The sequence below is a fragment of the Globicephala melas genome, chromosome 2, assembly GCF_963455315.2.
Source record: "Globicephala melas chromosome 2, mGloMel1.2, whole genome shotgun sequence".
NCBI lineage: Eukaryota > Metazoa > Chordata > Mammalia > Artiodactyla > Delphinidae > Globicephala > Globicephala melas.
This window is the reverse complement of record NC_083315.2, coordinates 83,126,683-83,153,395: the sequence shown is the minus strand read 5'-3', so window position 1 is coordinate 83,153,395 and position 26,713 is coordinate 83,126,683. Positions and strand designations below refer to the sequence as shown.

General features: G+C 40.8%; 1 protein-coding gene across 1 annotated transcript in view; it reads left to right on the top strand.

Moving 5' to 3' along the window:
• GLDN (gliomedin) overlaps positions 1-11,954 on the top strand; it is a 68,648-nt gene extending 56,694 nt beyond the window's left edge. The window contains exons 6-10 of the mRNA XM_030851479.2: positions 618-746; positions 3,438-3,521; positions 3,619-3,744; positions 5,283-5,433; positions 7,809-11,954. Of these exons, the coding sequence (XP_030707339.1) occupies positions 618-746; positions 3,438-3,521; positions 3,619-3,744; positions 5,283-5,433; positions 7,809-8,286 (968 nt within the window). The 3' untranslated portion in view covers positions 8,287-11,954. The remainder of the gene's footprint in view (positions 1-617; positions 747-3,437; positions 3,522-3,618; positions 3,745-5,282; positions 5,434-7,808) is intronic.
• The last annotated feature ends 14,759 nt before the right edge of the window (positions 11,955-26,713 follow it).

The window sequence follows — 26,713 nt, the reverse complement described above, 5'->3', positions numbered from 1 at the left end:
GATTTCTTCTACCACATAGAGGCATGTTTCTCATACCTGACATCTTAGGAAGAAAACATCTTAGGAAGAAAACATCTTAGGCAGTTTTTAAAAATACAGATGACCAGCTTCCCCACCATTTTGATCTAATTGATCCGGGAGGGGGCCCAGGCATTAGAATTGTGTTTGAGCCCCTTGGGTGATTCTAATAAGTAGTCAGGGTTGAGCCTTCCCAACATCAGCCAATGAAAAAAGGTTGAGCTTAGGAGCAAGACACCCCTAAGAGTGAGTCCCAGCACTATTCCAGTTGTGACCTGGGGCAAAGCACTGAACTTCCCTGAGACTCGGGTCACTGCGGAACTGCTGATACTATCTCACAGAGTGGCTGAGAAGGACAAAGGGGAGGAGATTTATAAAATTCCTAGCACAATTTCTGGCACATAGTTGGAACTCAGCCCCTGCTATGGGTGCTCCCTCGACTCTGTGTGAACAAGTGCTGGAGGACATCTGTGTCTGGGAAGGGGGACTCTGCAAGCCTTCCTGGAGATGCTGGGTCCCCTTCTCCCTTGTTTGAAGCCCATCTCTGCCAATGGCTCTTTAATCAACCCCCATCCCTTCTTCTCTCTCTCTTTCTCCAGGTGCCAAAGGTGACCAAGGCCCACCCGGCCCACCTGGGCCCCCGGGCCCTCCGGGTCCCCCAGGGCCCCCCGGAAGCAGAAGATCCAAAGGCCCTCGTCAGCCAAACATGTTCAACGGCCAGTGCCCAGGTCACCCACCCCTGCCCCAGGGAACCACCTCTTCAGTTAATGATCCCAAACTCTCAGGCTTCACCCAGGCTTTGTGACCAGATTTGTTTTAAACAGAGGGAAATTTTGCCCAAAGCGAGTGTCCCCACCTTGCGACATGTTCCTGGGAGGCCTGAGCAGTCTGCCTGGGGTGAGGACTGGCGGCAGGTTTAGAATTGGGCCTCCCACCCCCTGGCCTCATCCCTCTCCCTTCACTTATCACCAGACTCTTTGCTCCTCCCTGCCAGATCCGCCATCCCTGGAGCATGAAGGGCTTGACTGATGCTGGGGAGATGGAGATGATGGGGAGATTCAGATCGGCTAACTTCCCACAACACCCCAGTACTACCATGACCACCACTAATGTTGATGTTCCAGGCACAGGGCTAAGCGCTCAGTTCATTTAATTCTACAACAGTCCTATGATATAGGAGTCGTATTCTTACCAGTTTACAGATATAAAGCTGAAACCCCAGGGAACTACATAGCCTGTCCACGGTCACTCAGTTAGTAAGTGACAGAGCTAGGATTCAAACCCAGATGTGCCTGCTTGTAAAGCCCCTGCTTAGAGCATCTTCCTTTCAGAGACGGAAGTCCACACTTTGAGAATAAGGCAGTCAAGGCCAAGGGACACCTGGTCTCTGGCAGGCCTGGACGGTTTGTTCTTCGGCCAGTTGTTACAGGAGTGGCCATGGGGTTGAAAGCTAAGGAGAAATCAAGGGCCCTATTAACGGGAAATCCTTCTAGGGTAGAGCTAGAACTTCTCCCCACAGTGGTGACCGGGGACTAATTCACCTAACTTAGGCCGTGAGAAAGCACAACTTGATGCCTTGCTTCCTGGCAGAGAGGAGGGTCCTGACTGGAGTTTCTTTGTCACTTGCTGTGGATTTCATTGCCACTTTCTTAAACCGTCTTTCATTCTGTCTGTTGCACTGTTCTTTCTGGAAGACATTTGGGGAGCACACACAGTCAGAGTGGGTGAATCTGAGCTTTCAAAGATGTTACCACCCCCAGTAAATGGAGCCTAATTACATCCTGCCCAGCAGTTATCTGCCTGTTAAATCACCACAGAGCTGCTTCCGCCCCGGGTCAGTGCCACCCCCTCCATTAGCATCACCCTTTGTTCAGCCTCCCTTGGACTGTGAGCTCAGTGGGAACCTTCCCCCGAGTGGAGGCGAGGTCTGACCATGCTCTTTGGGAATTCTGATTTGCCAGAGGCTCTGTCAGCAGCGAGAGGGGTGCTGGAGAGGTGCTCTCCTCCACCCCGCCTGTCCACCAAGAGGCTGGTCTGCAGGGGATGGGCTCCAGGGTTGTGAAAACTGCTTTAAAAGAGAGCCCGTTATCTTCCACTCTTCCTCCTGGAAATGAGTCCTCCTTGCACCCAGCATCTGAACTTGACCCTCTCTCCTGCTCCAACTCCCTTGCTTTAACCCCCATCCCACTCCCACAGCCTTAGAAGCTGGTGGGCGCTACATGACTTAATGAGGACCTTTTCTTCAGACTAAGAATGGGAGGGTCTCTCTGTCCCCCTCTTGTGCAAAGCCCAAGCCCCTAAGAGGAAACTCCAGACGAAACCCAGGACAGCAGCATTGCGTGGTGGTGGGGGAGTCTAACAGATCCCGAGACTGCTCTCTTTGGGTGACAAAGGGCTTCAGAGAGACACAGGCTCATCCAGCTAAAGGAAGATTAGAGACCACGGAGGGTCCTGCCTCCTTATTTTGCCGATAAAGAAACCTCTCTAGTTTATTCTGGGAGTTTCCCTAGTGACAGTTGAGGTGCTCCTTTCTATCAAGCAACCACAGGGTGATTGGAAATCCTCAGAATTTGTCTAGGGAAGTGGGCCTGGCCTTTCTCAGAAAGCCTGATTTGCCCCAACCTGCCCCCAGGTAGGGGGTCCTTACCCCCAGGCAGTCCACTCCCTCTCATCTTCACAATGACCATATTCCTCCCTGCCTCCTGTCCTGCTTCTGCCACCCCGAGCCACCTCTCCACCAAAGGTCTGAATTAAGCCTGTTTGCTAAGGGGAACAATGACAAGCCAAGGAGGATGATTTTGAGCTCAGTTGTAGCCTCAAACCAACTATGGATCAGGTGCCCCTCAAGGACCTGGGTCCTACAGGCCTTCAAGCAGAAACAGGTGGGAAATGGGGTGGGAAGGGGCTCAAATCTCTCTGTGCTGGGCTGCCTCTAGGCTCCTTCTTCCTCTGTGATTCTACTCCCTGGCAGTTCAGGAAGACAGGGTAAAGTGGGTCATCCCATCATGAGACTGCTCCCTCATCCCCATCAGCTTCCCTGAAAGTGAAAATCCCTCCAGAAAAATGCAGACTGTGATAGATTCCCACTGGCCCAGAGGGACCAGGAACATATCAGTAAGCCTGTCTTTCTCCCAGGTTGCTCAGGGCTTGGATGGCTGACTCAGGTGACATTTTCCTGATTGTAGTATCTTAGCAACTATTGTCACGGAACGCTTGTTGGAAACTCCCCGGGGAGGGGAAAAAATTTGGAAGTGTATGACTTGGGGCTTAAAAGCAAGCAAGCAAAAACCTCGGTGAGCCTATTGTAAAGGATGCTTATGGAACTAGAGTCTGGATTGAGGTTATGTAACCAGTTATAAAGCTATATATATCTCACTGTGCCAACTAGTTTGCTCTGATTATCATTGTTGTTGTTTTAGGTGAGACGTGTGCTGTACCAAATGATGATACCTTGGTTGGAAAAGCTGATGAGAAAGTCAGTGAACACCATTCCCTGCAAGCAGGTACAGAAACAAAGCATCCTGTTTTAAAATTCAGAAATCAGATGGCTAAAGGTCATAATTGGTAGGTGGGTAACTTTCCTTTCTCTTCTTTTGGTAGAATCCATGATCACGTCCATTGGAAACCCAACACAAGTTTTGAAAGTTAAAGAGACATTTGGGACTTGGATAAGAGAGTCTGCTAACAAGAGTGATGAACGGATCTGGGTTACTGAACATTTTTCAGGTGCTTTCACTTGGCGGATGATCCATATCTGTGTTGTAATTGTACCTTTCATCAGTTGCCCCCTTTCAGGCTTATCCTATTTCTGTGTCTGAAGTCCCTGCTAATTGGTGTAACAGACTTGCTCTTTATTTTAGAAAGCCCAAATGAGTAGGCAGAATACTTTTCTCAGTTGAGCACACTGTTGACAAGACTTGCAGTTCAGGTCACAGGGGCATGACCAGGGCACCCTCAGTGTAGCTTATTCCAATTTTCAGCAAAGTGTCCAGAAGGAAACAAATAGCATTATGACTTATGGGTTTATAAACCCCAAAAACCGTAATGTGGAAGAAATGTCGGAGACAAATTCTTCTGCATGGTCTATCTTTCTTTAAGGAGAGTACTTTTGGCCACTTTTCTAAGATATCCGTGGGCAGAGAGCCCAGGGGAGAAGGTGAAGTGTCATCTTGCAGGTCTGCTGCATCTGAGCATGACCCTGGTCACACTGCCTCAAAGGAATGTGGTCTGGAATTGCCAGTGGTAGTAGCAGTGGCCCCATGACAGAAGAGGCCTGGCCATACCTACTAGTCAGAGCAATAGCTGAGATACGCTGCTTCATTTCATCAAGGCTCACACGTCAGCTGGCAGTGACTGCCTGGATGACCAGCTGAGAAGGATTCTGTGGCTCAAAAGGAAAGAACAAGGTCATGAGTCAGCATGGCCACTGTGGAGTGCAAGAGGCAGAAGGTGACTGCACGGTGCTCTTCCCGATACAGGCCTATGTCAGCCTGATAGAAAATGTTATAAAATCGTAGGGGAGAGGGTGATGCCGTTTTCCTGGGAGGATCAAAGCCAACTCTGTGGTTACTATGTTGAAAAGATGGTTCGGAAAAAGAAACAAAACTGAGTTATTTGTAGTGAGGTGGCAGGAGCTAGAGTCTGTCATACAGAGTGAAGTAAGTCAGAAAGAGAAAAACGAATACCGTACGCTAACGCATATATATGGAATCTAAAAAAAAAATGGTTCTGAAGAACCTAGGGGCAGGACAGGAATAAAGACGCAGACGTAGAGAATGGACTTGAGGACATGGAGAGGGGGAAGGATAAGCTGGGATGAAGTGAGAGTGGCATTGACATATATACACTACCAAATGTAAAATAGCTAGCTAGTGGGAAGCAGCTGCATAGCACAGGGAGATCAGCTCGGTGCTTTGTGACCACCTAGAGGGGTGGGATAGGGAGGGTGGGAGGGAGACACAAGAGGAGGGGGATATGGGGATATACGTATGCATATAGCTGATTCACTTCGTTATACAGCAGAAACCAACACACCACTGTAAAGCAATTATACTCCAGTAAAGACGTTAAAAAAAAAAACTAAAAAAAAACGATGGTTTGGGAATCCATAGAAGAGAATTGGCCTTTGAGTTTAAGAGCCTGAGACTCTTGAAAGTGGACAAGCACCCTTACAGGACATCTCACTCTCACCTTCCATCCTTTTAACTTCCTCCCCCGACTCACTGCCAAGCTGTGATTGCCTTTCGCTGGCTTCCCTCCTGCAGGCCTCAGGGTGAAGGAATTCCAGGACCAGCCCTCACTGCTGAACGGCAGTTACACGCTCATCCACCTCCCGCACTATTTCCATGGCTGTGGGCACACCGTTCACAACAACTCTCTCTACTACCACAAAGGAGGCTCCAACACCATAGTGAGGTGAGTCCCCTGGGGCCCCTGGCACCCTCCTCTCTGCCCCACAGCCCATCCTTCAACGACTTAGGGGAAGGGACTGGTTCCATCATCTTTATGTCCCCAGGGGTGACACACAGCCAGAGATCAGTGAGGGTTTGCTGACCAAATGAACCACAGGACACGATGAGTGAGCCCCATATCTGCATTTATTGCTGGTCTGGACACCAAGAGTAAGGTCAGGGCCAGAGAGAAGGAGGCCTGGAGTGATAACAGCAGGAGCTTTCTCATCCTTTGGGAAAGGAAGCAGTGGAACCCTGAGCTCCCTCTAGCAGGAAGGTATCATACCCTGAAATCAGTTTTGCTCTGAAAAATGTTGGGTATGAAGAATTTCATGTCACGGCTGAGATCACCGAGGACTAGAGACTGCAAGGCAAAGTCAGGGTTCCCGCCTTCAGATCGCTCTGTCATCCTGACGGAGCCCTCGCCAGGCCACCTCCCCTGCTCCCTCCGCTTTCCCACGGGGAGGGGAGGTGGCCACACGGGTAGTCGGTGCCCAGGGCAGCAGCCCAAGCTTCCTGGCTTCACACAAGAATTGCTGAAAGTTGTCTGCATGGCTCCGGAAGAAATTGAGTTCTGGGCTTTAGAGGCAGAAGCGGGTCATCTTGGGCAAATCAAGAGGGCAGTGAACTCAAGTTCCAACTCTCCTGCCTACTTACTCGTGGCCTCAGGGGAGAGACTCCGCCTCCTATGATCTCCATGTCCTCATTAAAAATGCAAAGGCGGACCAGAGCCTCTGCAGCCCTCCACTCTGAAATGACAATTCCAGTGTTACGAAAGCCATGGTCCTCGTCATTCCAAACAAGAGACAAGGATCTTGAGGGAGGACTGGGTCCCTTCTCTCTCTCCCTCTGTGAGATCCAGCTTCAGCAACCTTGTTGGTGCTGCAGAGCTAGGCTAGGATCGGGGCAGGTCTCCTAGTACATCGTGCAGTTAAACCAGCCACATTAGACACACGTGTCAGCCGTGGCTGCAAGCATCCCCTCCTGTGCCTCTTACCCCCCTCTACTGGGCTTCTGCACTACCTCGTCATCTGGACAGCATCTTGCGCTAACAGAACAAGATAACTGACCCTCCTCCCGTTGAGAGGCCCTCTCTCCCCAGACACACTCCTTTCTGTGACATTTGTTTTCATTCAATCCTGTGGCTCCCGGGGACCGCTGTTACATGGGGTGGTAGGAGGGGAGCTCTGGGGTAAATGAGCCCAAAGGAGGACTGGCCACCCTAAGAAAGAGTCTTCTAATGACACTAAGTTTGCGTGAGGCACTGGTTAGGAGACCTATGCTGGGGCCCTGCTCCAGCGCCAGGCCACAGACTGGGAGGAGAAGGAGAGGCAGACTGGAATTAGACGCTTTTTTTGCTGGGAGAGGCAAGCCTCATCAAGGAATGCAGTTGTAGGTGCCAGTACTAGTCAGGAACCCAATGGCAGTCCTGAATCCCGGGCATTCAGAGGAAGGAGAACCCCGAGAGCTGAGATGGGCAAGCAGGGCCTTCTCAAGCCCTCACTCTTGTTTCTTTTCAAACTTACTTCAGGGTTTCTTGATTGGTTTCAAGGTCGCTATGTTCCAGTGCATACCCGCAGCTTCACACCCTTCACAGTTCTTCTGCTACTCAATGGCGCCCTCTAGTGTTTTTTCTTTTCCTTTATAAAGCCTAAAGTTCCTGAATTTTCATTCCTGCAGTTGAATCATAATCCACTTTTGATATGATCTAGATGTGGAGTCTGCCAAATCAGACGGTCTCTGGGAGCTGAGGGGCATGGGCTTTCATGCCGTCACTTCATTGATCCAGTCACTTACCAGACAAGAAAAATGACGTCACAGCCATGACTTTGCTGCTTTGCTTCTCAGTTGGTGACTTCCTTCGTTGAGCCTCCTGTGAAACTTTTGTCTTAAAACTCCAGCATGGAGTAGACGAAGAACCCCCAAACTTGGAGTCAAAAGCCTGAGTTTAAACTCTGGCTCTGATACTTACCTGTGTTCCTGGGCCAGTCACTTCTCCTTTTCTCATTAGTAAAATGAAACGACTGGACTAGATTATCTTTTAAGGCCCCTTGCAACTTTGAGAGGGCATTTCAGGAGGTCAGCAAACACCTGAGGATTCAGGAGGTTAAGGAATTTTATCGGGGTCACATGGCTAGTAGGTGGACACTGAGATGTAGTCACCATCCTCTACATCCTTGCTGCTCACAGCACTGCAGATGGAACAGTAGAATGAGCACAACCTGGGAACTTACTAGAAATGCAGTATCTCAGGCCCCACCCCAGTTTAATGGAGGAGCCTAAAAAACCACTCTTGTCCACAAAAATGGTGGCTCATATCTACTTTTTTATACATTTCAGATTTGAATTTGGCAAAGAGACATCCCAAACTCTGAAGCTTGAAAATGCCTTGTATTTTGATCGAAAATACCTCTTTGCAAATTCCAAGACGTACTTCAATTTAGCTGTAGATGAAAAGGGCCTTTGGATTATCTATGCTTCCAGTGTGGATGGCTCGAGCATCCTTGTCGCACAGCTGGACGAGAGGACCTTCTCTGTGGTGCAGCACATCAACACCACGTACCCCAAATCCAAGGCTGGCAACGCCTTCATTGCCCGAGGGATCCTCTATGTCACGGACACCAAAGATATGAGGATAACATTTGCCTTTGATTTGTTAGGAGGGAAACAGATCAATGCAAACTTCGATTTAAGAACTTCCCCATCTGTTCTTGCCATGTTATCATACAATATGAGAGACCAGAATTTATATTCTTGGGAAGATGGCCATTTAATGCTTTATCCTGTACAGTTTTTGTCAGCTACATTAAACCAGTGATGGTATGCATTCTATTCCCCTCAGTAAATTTCAGCTGTTCTCTGGTACCATGCATATCCCAATAGAAAACTTGTCTTTAAGGGTGGTCAGGTACTTAGCTGTCATAATCACATGACATGGGTATTTATATGGTTGGTGACCCACTTTTAATTCAGATTCTGTAGGAGAAAATAACAGATTGGAACTCAAAAATGGCTGATATTTGGTGATTCCTTTACAAACTAGCTGGGCAAGTTACCTCTCCCTCTTTAGGTTTTGTTTTCCCCACTGGTAATTTGAAAGGGCTGGCTAAGATGATAGGTAAGATTTCCTCAAGTTGTAGGGAATTCTGTGATTCTTAGTTGTTGCCGCTCTCACAACTTTTACATATTTGGTTTTGTTTTTTTGGTTTTTAGCTACATGCTGAGCAATTTTACCTCTGAGTTGATCAGCCTGATTGCTTGAGCAACAAATTCCTTAGTGATGACTTGGTGCCTTGGAAGCTGCACTGACCCCTTAAGGCTGCTGAGGTACCTTATTACCCCTAATGTATTACCTTTCTCTGCATCTGCACCTGCTGCCAGATCACCAGAGTGGCCATTATCCTCAGCTCCTGATTACCACTCCAAGATTAGCAAAAGCCAGGAACAGCTACCTGCTCGTGTTTCCTAATGAAACAGAAACAGGCCCTTCCAGGTTCCTATCAATTTTTGATCATGCTGATACGCAGGTTGGGTCATAAACATTGAATCCTCAGGTCTTGCAGGGTTCTTCTGCCACAGATATGGATCTGCTATCAGAGTAAATTCTGTGCTAGTGGGCATTACTCTGGCGAGAACCTTGGGAAGCACTTTGCAGTTTTCAGAAGAGAGGCACCATTCATGGTTATTATCTAGAAGAGGGATGAGCAAACTATGACCCTCAGGCCAAAGACAGCCTATCGTCTGTTTTTGTAAACAAAGTTTTATTCCACACGGTCACAGGCATTTGGTTATGTATTATAGTATATGACTACTTTTCCTCGACACTGGCAGAGCTGAATCACTGCGAGAAAGTTGAGTAACAGCCCAAAAAACCTAAAACATTTACTCTCTGGCCCTTTACAGCAGAAGTTTGCCAACCCCTGATCTAGACTATAAAGTGAGCCTGATTCTTGAAAGGGCTTATTCACCTGAGCCTGTTTGTTATATTTTGTTTTGTTCCAGATGAAAAAGTGGTCATTTATATGGCTTGAGTTTTTGGTAAAGAAGAAGGGTGAGAACAGCATAAAATTAAGTGGCCCTCCCAAAAAGTAGTTAATGAACTGTTCTTACCCTAATATAATTTTAAAGAATGTGATCTGGTTCCTTCGGATGCAAGGAGAAAATATAATTTAACCTGCTGCTAAATGCCCTTAGATACGCATATTTTCTGCCAATTCAGTTCTTCGAACATCCTTCAGCCCAGCACTGAGGCCCAGGCAGCGCCACTGAGAGTCGAAAGGAATCTGGAAAGTTTCTGCGGTCCTGCAGCCAGGAAAGAGACCTAGGGAAATACTTATGTAAAGATTTTTCAGCAACTTGCCCTCACTGAGTACATGAATGTATTGGGGGGAGAGCTTCTGAAACTTTTTCACTGGAGCCAAATCGATTCTCAGTGGCCCTGAGTCCTGGTTTTATACCTTATTAATAGAAGCATTTTAAAACTTAGGGAATGTACAGATTTAAATATTTAAATCTCCCCACACCCTGCATAAACGTAGGCAGCTATTAGGGAATTTATTATTGTTGTGTTCTCAAAATAATGGGTATTTGAAACTTTTTTCCTCACTTTTTAATTAGATTGGTTGTGCCATGTCATCACAGCTTTTAAAAAATACTCTCTTCAGATTCATGTTTTATAACAAAGTAAAATAGAGTTTCATGTTCAGGATCAATGTGTTTAATATATACTAGTCTTCTTTTAAACTATTTAAAAATATGCATTGCTGTTTCTGGACATAGGGGACCTGAATATGTATATAATTTCATAGTGATAGTTGTAATAGTAATATATACAATACTAATTGTATATACAGTAGCAGCCAAAAGAGGTTACTTATTGAGTTAGCACATATTTCTTTTAGAAAAAAAGTTTTAGAAACCCTAGTCTTTATATTTGAACTATCTTAGCACCCTTAATTTTTGGTAAGGAATCATATACTCACTCACTCACATATACTCACATATAGCGAAGTTTATACTGGGATTTCTCTCTCTCTCTCTCTCTCTCTCTCTCTTTTTTGCTATGGCAGAGTAATATAAGGACAACTGAGTTTGACCAACAAACAAAAATGAGTAATTTCATAATAAGGGTGACAAGTTTGTCTTTACAGAGTGAGAAGAAATCAGATTTTACTAATTCTTTCCTGCAAACAGTGTTTGATTTAAAAAAAATAAAAGAGAGAAAGGTTTGAGCTCACTGCTAAAATAGAATGTACCACCTAATGTTTTTAAGTCAAGATATCATTTTAGCAGTTTACATTGTCACTTATAACCAAAGTTACTTTTAAAGCACTTTCCAAATGTTTGCACTTCTGATGTCAGAATCAAACCAGATAATTCTCTAATTCTTCTTTAATCTAAAGCAGATAGCTTCCCACCAGGAAGTAAATAAAACCACCCCTCCCAACCTCAAATGTGGGTGAACCCTATTTCAAAGCATTTTCTTGCAAACTGATAATGTGTCCTATTGAAGCCATGTGGTGGTTATGGGCTCAACGTATCACTAAGCACAGGTGTTACGACAAAGAAAGAGTCCTGGGGGAAAAGTTTTAACATGAGGAATTCTGATCTTAGGTACCTTCACAGTCTCTTACCTTCCAAGTTTGCAAGATAAAAAAGTCAAACGAGACACCAAAATGCTTGAAGAACCAGGTGTCATTTTATAGCTGCGCAGACTACACTTTGGCTGTGACTGGCTGTTCACAAACCAGATGAAGGAGAAGTTCGTGATCAGGCTTTTCAGTCTTCATGAAGCTGCTGTGACCTGGTGTACCACACTGCATTCAAAGCCATAATATCCAGTCTGTAACGACAGATTCTGAACTATTCTGAACAACAAATGAATCATGGTGAATGTCTCGTTTTTGGTTGGAATTTATTTAACTTTAATCTAATTAGTCAATAAAAATAATCATTGCTGAACACAATCACGTGTTGAAACAAGTGTAGTGTTATCTTTACCTCTTATTAATTTACATGTAACATTTAAAAGAAATAACAACCAAAAACCAATATTGTGGTAGAGTTATATTTGTTGCTCCTCTGTTCAAACTCTCACAGTTTGCTAGCTCTTTTGAATATTGAAAAAAATCATTGATATGGACTATGTTTTCTCTATAGGAAAACATGAAAAAGGTACAACTAGTTACTAAAACTAGATACTTACAGACATAAATGCAATGAATATTTGCTAACTTATTGGCTTAGGTGAGGCAACTACAAAGGACATGACTTTTTAGGCTAAAAATAAAGAAGAAGAAATTTTTTAAATTGGATTTGTGTGAATTTGGGCAAGTCTCTCAATCCCTCAGAGCCTCTGTTTCATATGTAAAATGTGGATAATAGTACTATGTACCTCCTTTGATTTTTCTATGTGAAATGAGAAACGCTCTAAAAATTATATGATTCTTAATAAATTATAAATGCAACTTTTATAGTTCATCCCTACAGGGAACCAGGGTGACCCTGTTATTCTTACAGCCTTATTCAAGGGCTGCAGAGATGAGTGAGGGGCACAGCACCAACAGTTTCTATCTATTGGTCTGTTTGATGAGGTAGTTAACACTTCATGTCACCAAAAAATGGTCCCTTAGTCACACAACAAATTTACAATAAAACTGCCCTCAAATAATGAAAAAACAATTCAAGGACCTGCTGCCTTGATCCACACAGCTTCTTTATAACCTTCCCTAGAAGTGTCTCTGTTACTGGGAGGCCCACGCATGCGCTAATGATGACTTTTGTCTTTAAAATAATACAAAGCAAAAAAGAAATAAAAGCCCATGAAGAACATAGCCTTGCCCCTTTAATTGAACCATTCAGACCTTGCATGGGATGTTAACATATCCAATCTTATAGCTGTTCACTCTGAGATTTAAAATAAGAAAGAAATTAACTTGTCTTCCTACCTTTCCCTCCAAGCAATTTGCCATGATCAGTCTCAAAAACTGAGCTACTTGAAAAGTGGTGGTTAAACTACTTTCTAAAATCTAAAAAAATAATTTTAAAATTGCTGAAGTCTTGTGTCTAGCAATCTGGCATGGTCAGTGTCCCAAACTCATTTGCCAAGAGGCCACATACACAATCACAGGATTACAAATGGTCAACACTAGATAGAACCTTCACAGAATACCCACTCCAACCCCCTCTCATTTAAAAGCCTAGAAAAGTGAGGCCAGAGAAGATTCACCCAACATCACAGCTTAAGTGCCAAGGTAAACATGAGACACTGTTTGCTGACTTTATGATCAAGTTTTCCACCTAACTCTGCCACTTTCAAAGGAAAGATCTGGTCTCTGTAACAGGAAAGAGAAAATAATTAACTTTGAAGATTGTTTCAAAAGGCATTCCTTTTTGAAAAGCTCTATCTAGAGGAAAATGCCAAATCAAGCCTAGTCAGGCAGAGAACACTCCCCACCAAAGAATTTCTCAACAGTCATCACCTTCTGACTGTTGGTAGATAAGCATGCTGAAGCAGCACCACCTGTTACTCTAAAAACTGCCCCACCACTGGACAATCCTTCCCGCCCAAAGTTTTAGAGACATCAACACAACTACTGCCTGTTGTTTACCAGCTATGGGCCATGGTCTCTTCTAGGCAATCTGAACACATTATTTCACTTAATCATAGATGCTCAAGTGGAAAAGTCCTTAAATATCATCTGTTCTCTCTGCTCAATGTTTTAATCCTCTCTCCAAGCGTAGTAGACACTGTGATGCACTCACCGCATGGATTCCACTTCAGGAAAGACTTTCTGCCCCTGGTGCTGGGAGTGCTGTTGGCATTATAGCCTTCAGCCGTCAGTCCCTTCAGGAATTGCCTCGTCTGCAGAGATCCCCTCCATCCAGAAAGCACTCCCTCATCCAATGACGGATCAGTGTGAGTATAAGGGCCTGGACAGCTCAGCCCAACTTGGAACTACTCTAAAGGGCCATTCTAGTGCCAGAGATCCCCAGGGCTCAGCCAAATCTGTCACTGGACCTGCATCACAGACTGACCTTTCCTTCTGCCGTCTGGCTTCCTTCTCCTCCAATCATTCCAAAGGTACTGATAAAAAGGGCACTCTTTAATGACATCCTACTAGCTAAACTCCATCTCAGAGTTTGCTTCCTGAGGAACACAACCTGTTGTAGAGTTACTAGGTGAAATACAGGATGCCCAGCTAAATTTTAATTTCAGGTAAAGAACAACAATTTTTTAAGTATATAAATATGTCCCGGATAAGGCATGGGATATACTTACACTAAAAAATTTTGTTTTTCCGAAATTCTTACTTAACTGAGAGTCCTGTATTTACATTTACCAAGTCTGGGAACCCTAACCATATGGGGTCCCAGAATGAAGCCACTGATGGGGCTTTGGAGCTGAGTGCTTCACCACCCTGTTTGCAATAAGGACCTCATGGCTGAGAGTAGATTGAGCACAGATAGCCACTGGAACAATGTGGTGGTCCAGTCATTAGAACTTTCATTGGTGGGAAGCTGGACTTGGTATAGCAGTGGAAAGAAATACATCAGCTAATGTTTTATATCAGGTGTTTGAGATCATGGAGAAATAGGGACTAAAAGGATAATGAAATCAGGTGGCTATTGCTAAGCTTGATTGACCCTCTAAAAGGAAAAAGATAATAAAAAGCTGAGAGCAATTAATTGCCAACTGAAAGCTATGTGGGAAAGCTCAGGGCCTCCTTAGCAGTGCACAAAAAGGCTCTTGTCTCCTGAAGTAGAAGGGCAGAAAAAGCTGAGGACCAGACCCCAGTCTTGAAGATCAGCTCCAAAGAAGCTTTTTGCCACGCTCCAAAGAAGATTAACCTCCCAACAGAAGAAAGTCGCTATACCCAGGTGAGGACCTGGCCAGAGGAAGATTGGGACTCTGCCATTTGGGATGGAGATAATCTGGGTCGGCAGTTTCCAAGTTGCAGTTTGTGTAGTGTTTGTGGTCATTTAGAAACAAGGGGGAAGTTCAAGGATGCATTAAATCAAGCTTGTTGGCAAATTTTTTTCTGTGAAAGGTCTGATAATAAATATATTAGGCTTTGTGGGGCACGCGGTCTCTGAACTGTTGCAACTCCTGAACTCTGCTGTTGTGGCTGAAAACACTCAGACAGTACGCCAATGAGTAAGCATAGCTGATTCCAATACAACTTATGGACACTGAAATTTGAATGTTATCATTTTCATGTGTCACAAAATGGTTTTAACTATTTAAAAACGTAAAAAGCATTCTTAGCTTGCAGACTGCACAAAAAAGATGTGGGCCAGATTTCACCTACACCTGGTTTCAAGTTGCTGAAACCTGGTGTGATCTTGTGATTTATAATAAGAAATATATATTAGTCTTTGTCTCCTTTCTGGCACGGAGCTCCTAGACCTCAGAATTTCTTGTGATGAGAGCCATAAAGGTGTCTTTTGTTGTTAATGAAGTGACTTTTGGAAAGCCCCTAGCATAGGGTAACATAGCATAGGGGCAGGTTGCCATTATCGCCAACCATGATTAGAGGGTTGGAACTTTCAGTCCCACACCAACCCCTGGGGAGGGGAGAGGGGCTGGAGGTTGAATCAATCACCAATGATTTAATTATGTAGTCATAATTTAATCAATCATGCCTGTATAATGAAGTCTCCATAAGAAAACCAAAAAGACAAGGTTTGGAGAACTTCTGGGTTGGTGAACGTGTGGAGATTTGGGGACAGTGGTGCCCTCAGGGCATGAAAGCTCCAAGTCCTTTTTCCATACCTTGCCCTATGCTTCTCCTCCAACTGGCTATTCCTGAGTTTTATCATTTTATAATAAACTGGTGATCTAGTAAGGAAAATGTTTCTCTGAATTCTGTGAGATGCTGTAGCAAATTAATCAAAACCAAAGAGGAAGTCATTGGAACTTCTGATCTATAGCCGGTTAGTCAGAAGCACAGGTAACAATGTGGACTTGCAATTGGCATCTGAAGCAGGGGCAACCTTGTAGGACTGAGCCTTTATCCTGTGGGCTCTCATGCTATCTCCAGGTAGATAATGTCAGAATTGAGTTGAATTTTAAGACACCAACCAGTATCCAAGAATATCATAGTGGGAGAAAACTCCCACACATCTGGTGTCAGAAGTATTGTGTGTTGTAGGAGTGTGAGAGTAAAGGGGAAATGTGGAAAACTGAGTTTTTCCTTATTCACCTGGGTTAAGTCATGCCACCCCAAATGGTACTTTTTTTTACATATACATATATCCACTCTTTTTTAGGTTCTTTTCCCATAGAGTTCATTCCAGAGTATTGAGTAGAGTTCTCTGTACTATATAGTAGGTCCTTATTAGTTATCTATTTTCCAAATGGTACTTATATTTAAGAACATTTTACTCCTACAGGATGGGGGTCATTGTGTCAACTTAAAGATTGTTGCACAAACAGGATACAATGCTTCATTTTCTCCAAAGGAATACCACAGTGGTTGGCAACATCAGTGTCATCATCATAGTTCACATTTATTAAGTACTGACTATGTGCCAGGTGCTGTACTAAATGCTTCACATGTATTAACTCATGTAATTCTCATGGGAAGCCCATAAGGTACAAATCTTATCCCCATTTTCCATATTAAAAGAGAGAAACTCACTCACTCTCACTCGGTTTGTAAATGGTAAAATTAAGATTCAAATTCAGGCAGTCTGACACAAGAGCCCACACTGTTAGTAACTATTCTTCACTGCCTCTCAGAAAGAAGCTTAGTATTCCTCCATTCTTTCCAGCTCCTTTGACCCTTCTAGTACAGTAGCAAGGGCTAAAGGCACACCCACATGAAGGAGGTTCGACGAGTCCTTTTCTGTCTTACTTGGTTGGCCCCATTCCTAGGAGTCTGGCATTGAAATACGTATTGGCAACCTGATCCATTGGGCAGAAGATGTAGCTATCTTTCTGCTTGCTAACGCTCTTTGCACTGTATCCCTCTTTTTGCTCTCCAGGTGTACTCTGGCTAATATTAACATAGGCCCTCCAGCTTTCTTTTGATTCATATTAACATGGTATATCTTTTTCCATCCTTTTACTTTTAATCGGTAGGTATCATGTTAAAATATTTTTTTGTAGGCAGCATATATTTAGGTCTTGCTTTTTTCCCCAATCTATTTCTGTCTTTGAATTGAGGTAAACAAGGGACTAGTAAACTATGGCCTGCTGTGCTGCCTGTTTTTGTAAATGTTTTATTGGAACACAGCCACATCCATTTCTCTATGTATTGACTGTGGCTGCTTTTGTGCTACAACAGCAGAGTTAGGTATTGACAACAGAGACTTTATAACTTGCAAAGGTAAAATATGTACTATATGGCCTTTAAGAAAATGTTTGCTGATCTGTGGTTTACAACATTTATGTATGATGTAATTGTTGATATGATTGGTTTAAATCTACCATCTTGCTATGGTCTCATCTGTCCTTTGTTCCTTTTTTTCTCGCCTTCTGCTACCTTGTGGACTAATGAAAACTTTTTTATAATTTCACTTTACTTCCTTTCTTCGCTTATTAGTTACATTATTTTGTGTTATTTTACTTTAGTTTATACTGTTTATCACAGTCTATCTTCAAGCAATACACCATTTTACACATAGTGTAAGAACTTTTTGACAATATACTTTCATTCTTCTCTCCTACTCTTTGTGATATTTTTGTCATGTATTTCACCAGTACATAGGTTATAAAACCAGAAGTATATTTATATTATTTTTGCTTCAAGCAATCAATTGTCTTTTTTTTTATTGGAGTATAGCTGTTTTACAATGTGTTAGTTTCTGCTGTACAGCAGTGAATCAGCCACACGTATACGTATATCCCCTCTTCCTTGGATTTCCTTCCCATTTAGGTCACCACATAGCATTGAGCAGAGTTCCCTGTGCTATACAGTTGGTTTTCATTTGTTATCTATTTTATACATAGTAGTGTATATATTCAGTTGTCTTTTAAAGAGATATAAATAGTGAGGTAAAAGTCTTTATATAATTTATCTATATAGTTACCGCTACTGGTGCTCTTCACTCTTTTGTGTAGATCCAAACATCCATCTGGTATCATTTTCTTTTGGTTTCAAAGACTGACTGCCTTTACATTCCTTTTACATTTCTTATTGTACAGATCTGCTGGTGACATTGACCTTTAGCACATTTAAGTCTTTATTTCACATTTGGGGGGAACAGGCAATCATTGGTTTGGTTGGTTTTTTTCCCTCCAGTTTTATTGAGATATAATTGACATATAGCATTAGTTTTAGGTGTACAACATAATGATTTGATAAATGTATGTATATGTATATATAATGCAAAATGATTATCACAGTAAGTTTAGTTAACATCCATCACCTCACATAGTTAAAACTTTTTTTTCCTTGTGAGAAGTTTTAAGATCTACTGTCTTAGCAGCTTAAAAAAATGTAATACAGTATTATTAACTATACTCAGCATGTTGTACATTACATCCTCAGGACTTATTATATAAATGGAAGTTTGTATCTTTTCAACACCTTCTTCTATTCCCCCACCACCACAACACCCTCCTCTGGCAACCACCAGTCAGTTCTCTGTATCTATTAGTTTGGGATTTATATTTTCCACTTTTAAGAAATCATATGGTACTTGTATTTCTGTCTGACTTATTTCACTTAGCATAATGCTGGTGAGGTCCATCCATGTTGTCAAAATTGGCAAGATTTCATTCTTTTCATGGCTAAATAATATTCCATTGTATGTATATCACATTTTCCTTATCCATTCGTCTAACAGTAGACACTTAGGTGGCTTCCATATCTTGGCTGTTGTAAATAAGGCTGTAATGAATATAGGGGTGTATATATCTTTTTGAGTTAGTGTTTTCATTTTCTCAGCTAAATACCCAGAAGTAGAATTGCTGGATCATATGGTAGTTCTATTTTTAATTTTTTGAGGAACCCTCATACTGTTTTCCATAGTGGCTGCACAAATTTACATTCCCACCAACAGTGCAAGAGGGTTCCTGCTCCACATCCTCACTAACACTTGTTACCGCTTGTCTTTTTGAAAATAGCCATTCTGAGAAGTGTGAGGTAATATCTCATCATGGTTTTAATTTGCATTTATCTGATGATTAGTGATGTTCAACATATTTTCCTGTACCTATTGGCCATCTGTATATCTTCTTTGAAAAAATATCTACTCAGATCTTCTGCCAATTTTTAATCAGTTTTGTGTTTTTTTGCTATTGAGTTTGTTCTTTATTTATTTTGGATATTAATCCCTTATCAGATGTATGATTTGAAATATTTTCTCCCATTCAGTAGGTTGCCTGTTCATTTTGTTAATGGTTTCTTTTGCTGTATAGAAGTTTTTCAGTTTGATGAAAAACTTGTTTTTCATTCCTGTTTGTTTTTACTTTTGTTGCCTTTGCTTTTAGTGTCAAATCCAAGAAAATCATTGCCAAGACCTATATCAAGGAACTTACCACCTATGTTTTCTTCTAGGAGTTTTATGATTTCAGGTCTTATATTCAAGTCTTTAATCCATTTTGAGTTGATTTTTGTGTATAGTATAAGATAGTAGTCTAGTTTCATTCTTTTGCATGTTGCTGTCCAGTTTTTCCAAAACCATTTATTGCAGAGACTGCCTTTTTTCCACTGCCTATTCTTGGCTCCTCTGTCATAAATTAGTTAACCATATGTGGTTGGGTTTATTTCTGGGCTCTCCATTCTGTTAACTTATTAACTTATCTCTCCATTAACCTACGTGTCCGTTTTTATTCCAATACCATACTGTTTTTATTACTATAGCTCTGTAATATAGTTTGACATCAGTAAGTGTGATGCCTCCAGTGTTGTTCCTCTTTCTCAGGATTGCTTTGACTATTAGGGGTCTTCAGTGGTTCCATATAAATTTTAGGATTATTTGTTCTATTTCTGTGAAAAGATGTCCTTGGAATTTTTATAGGAATTTCAATGAATCAGTAGGTTGCTTTGTGTAGAGCAGACATTTTAACAATATTGATTCTTCTAATCCATGAGCACAGAATTTATTTGTACCTTCAATTTCTTTTTTTTAATTTTTCTTTTATATTGGAGCATAGTTGATTAACAGTGTTGTTAAACTAACAGTGTTAGTTTCAGGTGTACAGCAAAGTGATTCAGTTATACATATACATGTATCTATTCTTTTTCAAATTATTTTCCCATTTAGGTTATAACAGGATACTGAACAGAGTTCCCTGTGCTATACAGTAGGTCCTTGTTGGTTTTCTATTTTAAATATAGTAGTGTGTGTGCATGTCAATCCCAAACTCCCAATCTATCCCTCCCCCCAACAATTGCCCCCGATAAGCATAAGTTCATTCTCTAAGTCTTTGAGTCTGTTTCTGTTTTGTAAATAGGTTCATTTGTATCATTTTTTAAATTACACATATAAACGATATCATATGATATTTGTCTTTCTCTGACTTACTTAACTTAGTGTTATAATCTCCAGCTCCATCCATGTTACTGTAAATAGCATTATTTCATTTTTTATGCCTGAGTAATATTCCATTGTATATATGTACCACACTTTTATACATATATCTGTTGACGGACATTTAGGTTGCTTCTGTGTCTTGGCTATTGTAAACAGCGCTGCAATGAATATTGGAGTGGATGTATCCTTTCGAACCATGTTTTTCTCCAGATATATGCCCAGGAGTGGGATTGCTGGATCATAGAGTAGATCTATTTTTAGTTTCCTAAGGAACATCCATACTGTTCTTCATAGTGGCTATACCAGTTTACATTCCCACCAACAATATAAGAGGGTTCCCTTTTCTCCACACCCTCTCCAGCATTTATTGTGTGTAGACCTCTTGATGATGGCCATTCTGACCAGTGAGAGGTTGAATCTCATTGTAGTTTTGATCTGCATTTCTCTAATAATTAGTAATGTTGAGCATTTTTCATGTACCTCTTGGTCATCTGTATGTCTTTGGAGAAATATTTATTTAGGTCTTTTGCCCATTTTTCAATTGGTTGTTTTTTTGATATTGAGCTGCATGAGCTGTGTGGAAATTTTGGAAATTAATCTAGGTCTCATTGTTTGCAAATATTTTCCTTCATTCTGTGGGTTGTCTTTTCATTTTGTGTATGGTTTCTTTTCCTCTGCAAAAGCTTTTGAGTTTAATTAGGTCCCTTTTGTTTATTTTTGTTTTTATTTCCACTACTCTAGAAGACAGATCAAAAAAGATATTGCTGAGATTTACGTTGAAGTGTGTTCAGCCTATAATACTCTAAGAGTTTTACAATATCTGGTTTTACATTTAGGTATTTAATCCATTTTGAGTTTATTTTTGTGTATGGTGTTAGGGAGTGTTCTAACTTCATTCTTTTACATGTAGCTGTCCAGTTTTCCCAGCACCATTTATTGAAGAGGCTGTCTTTTCTCCATTTTATATTCTTGCCTCCTTTTCAAAAATAAGGTAACCATATGTGCGTGGGTTTATCTCTGGGCTTTCTATCCTGTTCCATTGATCTACATTTCTGTTTTTGTGCCAGTACCATACTGTCTTTATTACTGTAACTTTGTAGTATAGTTGGAAGTCAGGGAGGCTGATTCGTCTAGCTCTGTTTTTCTTTCTCATGATTGCTTTGGCTCTTCAGGGTCTTTCGTGTTTCCATACAAATTTAAAAAAATTTTGTTCTAGTTCTGTGAACAATGTCATTGGTAATTTGATAGGGATTGCATTGAATCTGTACATTGCCTTGGGTGATGTAGTCATTTTGACAATATTGATTCTTCCAGTCCAAGAACATAGTATATCTTTCCATCTGTTTGTGTCATCTTTGATTTCTTTCATCAATGTCTTATAGTTTTTGGAGTACAGGTTTTTGCCTCCTCAGGTAGGTTTATTCCTAGGTATTTTATTATTTTTGATGCAATGGTAAATGGCATTGTTCCTTTAATTTCTCTTTCTGATCTTTCATTGTTAGTGTATAGAAATGCAACAGATCTCTGTATTTATTTTGTATCCTGCAACTTTGCCAAATGCATTGATGAGCTCTAGCAGTTTTCTGGTAGCATCTTTAGGATTTTCTCTGTATAGTATCATGTCATCTGCAAACAGCGACAGTTTTCCTTCTTCTTTTCCAATTTGGATTCCTTTTATTTCTATTTCTTATCTGATTGCTGAGGATACAATTTCCAAAAATATGTTGCATAACAGTGGAAAGAGTGCACATCTATGTCTTGTTCCTGATCTTAGAGGAAATGCTTTCAGTTTTTGAGAATGATGTGAGCTGTGGGTTTGTCATACATGACCTTTATTATGCTGAGGTAGGTTCCTTCTATGCCCACTTTCAGGAGAGTTTTTATCATAAATCAGTGTTGAATTTTGTCAAATTTTTTTTCTGCATCTATTGAGATGATCACATGGTTTTTATTCTTCAAGTTGTTGATGTGGTGAATCATGCTGAGTGATTTGCAGATATTGAAAAATATTTGCATCCCTGGGATAAATCTCCACTTAAATCATACACCACTTGATCATGGTGTATGATCCTTTAAATGTATTATTGGATTCAGTTTCCTACTGTTTTGTTGTGGATTTTTGTATCTATGTTCATCAGTGATATTGGCTGGTAATTTTCTTTTTTTTTTTTTGAGGAATCTTTGTCTGGTTTTGGTATCAGGGTGTTGGTGGCCTCATAGAATGAGTTTGGGAGTGTTCCTTCCTCTGCAAGTTTTTGGAATAGTTTCAGACGGACAGGTGTTAGCTCTTCTCTAAATATTTTTTTTTAATTTTTAAATTTTATTTATTTTTTATACAGTAGTTCCTTATTAGTCATCAGTTTTATACACATCAGTGTATACATGTCAATCCCAATTGCCCAATTCATCCCACCCCCACACCACTTTCCTCCCTTGGTGTCCATACATTTGTTCCCTACATCTGTGTCTCAATTTCTGCCCTGCAAACCAGTTCATCTGTACCATTTTTCTAGGTTCCACATACATGCATTAATATACAATATTTGTTTTTCTGTTTCTGACTTACTGCACTCTGTATGACAGTCTCTAGATCCACCCATGTCTCTACAAATGACCCAATTTCGTTCCTTTTTATGGCTGAGTAATATTCCATTGTATATATGTACCACATCTTCTTTATCCCCTCATCTGCCGATGGGCGTTTAGGTTGCTTCCGTGACCTGGCTGTTGTAAATAGTGCTGCAATGAACATTGGGGTGCATGTGTCTTTTTGAATTATGGTTTTCTCTGGATATATGACCAGTAGTGGGATTGCTGGATCATATGGTTATTCAATTTTTCGTTTTTTAAGGAACCTCCATACTGTTATCCATAGTGGCTGTATCAATTTACATTCCCACCAACTCCCTTTTCTCCACACTCTCTCCAGCATTTGTCATTTATACATTTTCTGATGATGCCCATTCTAACTGGTGTGATTTGCATTTCTCTAATAATTAGTGATGTTGAGCAGCTTTTCATGTGCTTCTTGGCCATCTGTATGTCTTCTTTGGAGAAATGTCTAGTTAGGTCTCCTGCCCTTTTTTGGATTGGGTTGTTTGTTTTTCTAATATTGAGCTGCATGAGCTGTTTATATATTTTGGAGATTAATCCTTTGTCCGTTGATTCATTTGCAAATATTTTCTCCCATTCTGAGGGTTGTCATTTCGTCTTGTTTATGGTTTCCTTTGCTGGACAAAAGCTTTGAAGTTTCATTAGGTCCCATTTGTTTATTTTTGTTTTTATTTCCATTACTCTAGGAGGTGGATCAAAAAAGATCTAGCTGTGATTTATGTCAAAGAGTGTTCTTCCTATGTTTTCCTCTAAGAGTTTTATAGTGTCCGGTCTTACATTTAGGTCTCAAATCCATTTTGAGTTTATTTTTGTGTATGGTGTTAGGGAGTATTCTAATTTCATTCTTTTACATGTAGCTGTCCAGTTTTCCCAGCACCACTTATTGAAGAGACTGTCTTTTCTCCATTGTAGATCCTCGCCTCCTTTGTCATAGTTTAGTTGACCATAGGTGCGTGGGTTTACCTCTGGGCTTTCTATCTTATTCCATTGATCTATGTTTCTGTTTTTGTGCCAGTACCTTATTGTCTTGATTACTGTAGTTTTGTAGTATAGTCTGAAGTCAGGGAGCCTGATTCCTCTAGTTCCGTTTCTTTCCCTCAAGACTGCTTTGGCTATTCGGGGTCTTTTGTGTCTCCATACAATTATTAAGATTTTTTATTCTAGTTCCATAAAAAATGCCATTGGTAATTTCATAGGGATTGCATTGAATAGATTGCTTTGGGTAGTATAGTCATTTTCACAATATTGATTCTTCCAATCCAAGAACACGGTATATCTCTCCATCTGTTGGTATCATCTTTAACTTCTTTCTTCAGTGTCTTATAGTTTTCTGCATACAGGTCTTTTGTCTCCCTCGGTAGGTTTATTCCTAAGTATTTTACTCTTTTTGTTGCAGTGGTAAATGGGAGTGTTTCCATAATTTCTCTTTCAGATTTTTCATCATTAGTGTATAGGAATGCAAGAGATTGCTGTGCATTAATTTTCTGTCCTGCAACTTTACCAAGTTCATTGATTAGCTATCGTAGTTTTCTGGTGGCATCTTTAGGATTCTCTACGTAGACTATCATGTCATCTGCAAACAATGACAGTTTTACTTCTTCTTTTCCAATTTGTATTCCTTTTATTTCTTTTTCTTCTCTGATTGCCATGGCTAGGACTTCCAAAACTATGTTGAATAATAGTGGTGAGAGTGGGCATCCTTGTCTTGTTCCTGATCTGAGAGGAAATGCTTTCAGTTTTTCAACATTGAGAATGATGTTTGCTGTGGGTTTGTTATATATGGCCTTTATTATGTTGAGGTAGGTGCCCTCTATGCCCACTTTCTGGAGAGTTTTTATCATAAATGGCTGTTGAATTTTATCCAAAGCTTTTTCTGCATGTATTGAGATGATCATATGGTTTTTATTCTTCAGTTTGTCAATATGGTTTATCACATTGATTGATTTACGTATATTAAAGAATCCTTGCATCCCTGTCATAAATCCCACTTGATCATGGTGCATGATCCTTTTAATGTGTTTTTGGATTCTGTTTGCTAGTATTTTGTTGAGGATTTTTGAATCTATATTTGTCAGTAATATTGGTCTGTAATTTTCTTTTTTTGTACCATCTTTGTCTGGTTTTGGTATCAGGGTGATGGTGGCCTTATAGAATGAGTTTGGGAGTGTTCCTTCCTGTGCAATTTTTTGGAAGAGTTTGAGAAGGATGGGTGTTAGCTCTTCTCTAAACGTTTGGTAGATTTCACCTGTGAAGGCATCTGCTCCTGGACTTTTTTTGTTGGAAGATTTTTAATCACAGTTTCAATTTGATTACTTGTGATTGGTCTGTTCGTATTTTCTATTTCTTCCTGGTTCAGTCTTGGAAGGTTATACTTTTCTAAGAATTTGTCCATTTCTTCTAGGTTGTCCATTTTATTGGCATAGAGTTGCTTGTAGTAGTCTCTTAGGATGCTTTGTATTTCTGTGTGTCTGTGGTAATTTCTCCTTTTTCATTTCTAATTTTATTGATTTGAGTCCCCTCTCTCTTTTTCTTGATGAGTCTGGCTAATGGTTTATCAATTTTGTTTATCTTCTCAAAGAACCAGGTTTTTGTTTTATTAATCCTTGCTGTTGTTTCCTTTGTTTCTATTTCATTTATTTCTGCTCTGATCTGTATGATTTCTTTCCTTCTGCTAACTTTGGGTTTTGTTTGTTCTTCTTTCTCTAGTTCCTTTAGGTGTAAGGTTAGATATTTTACTTGAGATGTTTCTTGTTTCTTGACGTAGGCTTGTATAGCTATAAACTTCCCTCTTAGAACTGCTTTTGCTGCATGCCATAGGTTTTGGATCATCTGTCTTCATTGTCATTTTTCTCTAGGTATATTTTGATTTCCTCTTTGATTTCTTCAGTGATCTCTTGGTTATTTAGTAACTTATTGTTTAGCCTCCATTTTTTTTGTGTGTTTTTTATGTTTTTTTCCCTGTATCTCATTTCTAATCTCATAGCGTTGTGGTCAGAAAAGATGCTTGATATGATTTCAATTTTCTTAAATTTCCTGTGGCTTGATTTGTGTCCCAAGATGTGATCTATCCTGGAGAATGTTCCATGCTCAGTTGAGGAGAAAGTGTAATCTGCTGTTTCTGGATGGAATGTCCTATAAATCTCAATTAAACCTATCTGGTCTATTGTGTCAATTAAAGCTTCTGTTTCCTTATTTATTTTCACTTTGGACAATCTGTCCATTGGTGTAAGTGAGGTGTTAAAGTCCCCCACTCTTATTGCGTTACTGTCAGTTTCCTCTTTTTTAGAGCTGTTAGCAGTTGCCTTATGTATTGAGGTGCTCCTATGTTGGGTGCATATATATTTATAATTGTTATATCTTGGATTGATCCCTTGATCATTATGTGGTGTCCTTCCTTTTCTCTGGTAAGATTTAAAGTCTATTTTATCTGATATGAATATTGCTACTCCAGTTTTCTTTTGATTTCCATTTGCATGGAATATCTTTTTCCATCCCCTCAATTTCAGTCCGTGTGTCCCTAGGTCTGAAGTGGGTCTCTTGTAGACAGCATATAGATGGGTCTTGTTTTTGTGTCCATTCAGCAAGCCTGTGTCTTTTGGTTGGAGCATTTAATCCATTCACATTTAAGGTAATTATCAATATGTATGTTCCTATGACCATTTTCTTAATTGTTTTGCATTTGTTTTTGTAGGTGTTTTTCTTTTCTTGTGTTTCCCACTTAGAGAAGTTCCTTTAGCATTTGTTGTAGAGCTGGTTTGGTGGTTCTGAATTCTCTTAGCTTATGCTTGTCTGGAAAGCTTTTGATTTCTCCATCGAATCTGAATGAGATCCTTGCCAGGTAGAGTAATCTTGGCTGTAGGTTCTTCCCTTTCAACACTTTAAGTATCATGCCACTCCCTTCTGGCTTGTAGAGTTTCTGCTGAGAAATCAGCTCTTAACCTTATGGGAGTTCCCTTGTATGTTATTTGTTATTTTTCCCTTGCTGCTGTCAATAATTTTTCTTTGTCTTCAATTTTCACCAGTTTGATTACTATGTGTCTTGGCATGTTTCTCCTTGGGTTTATCCTGTATGGGACTCACTGCACTTCCTGGACTTGGGTGGCTATTTCCTTTCCCATGTTAGGGAAGTTTCCGACTTTAATCTC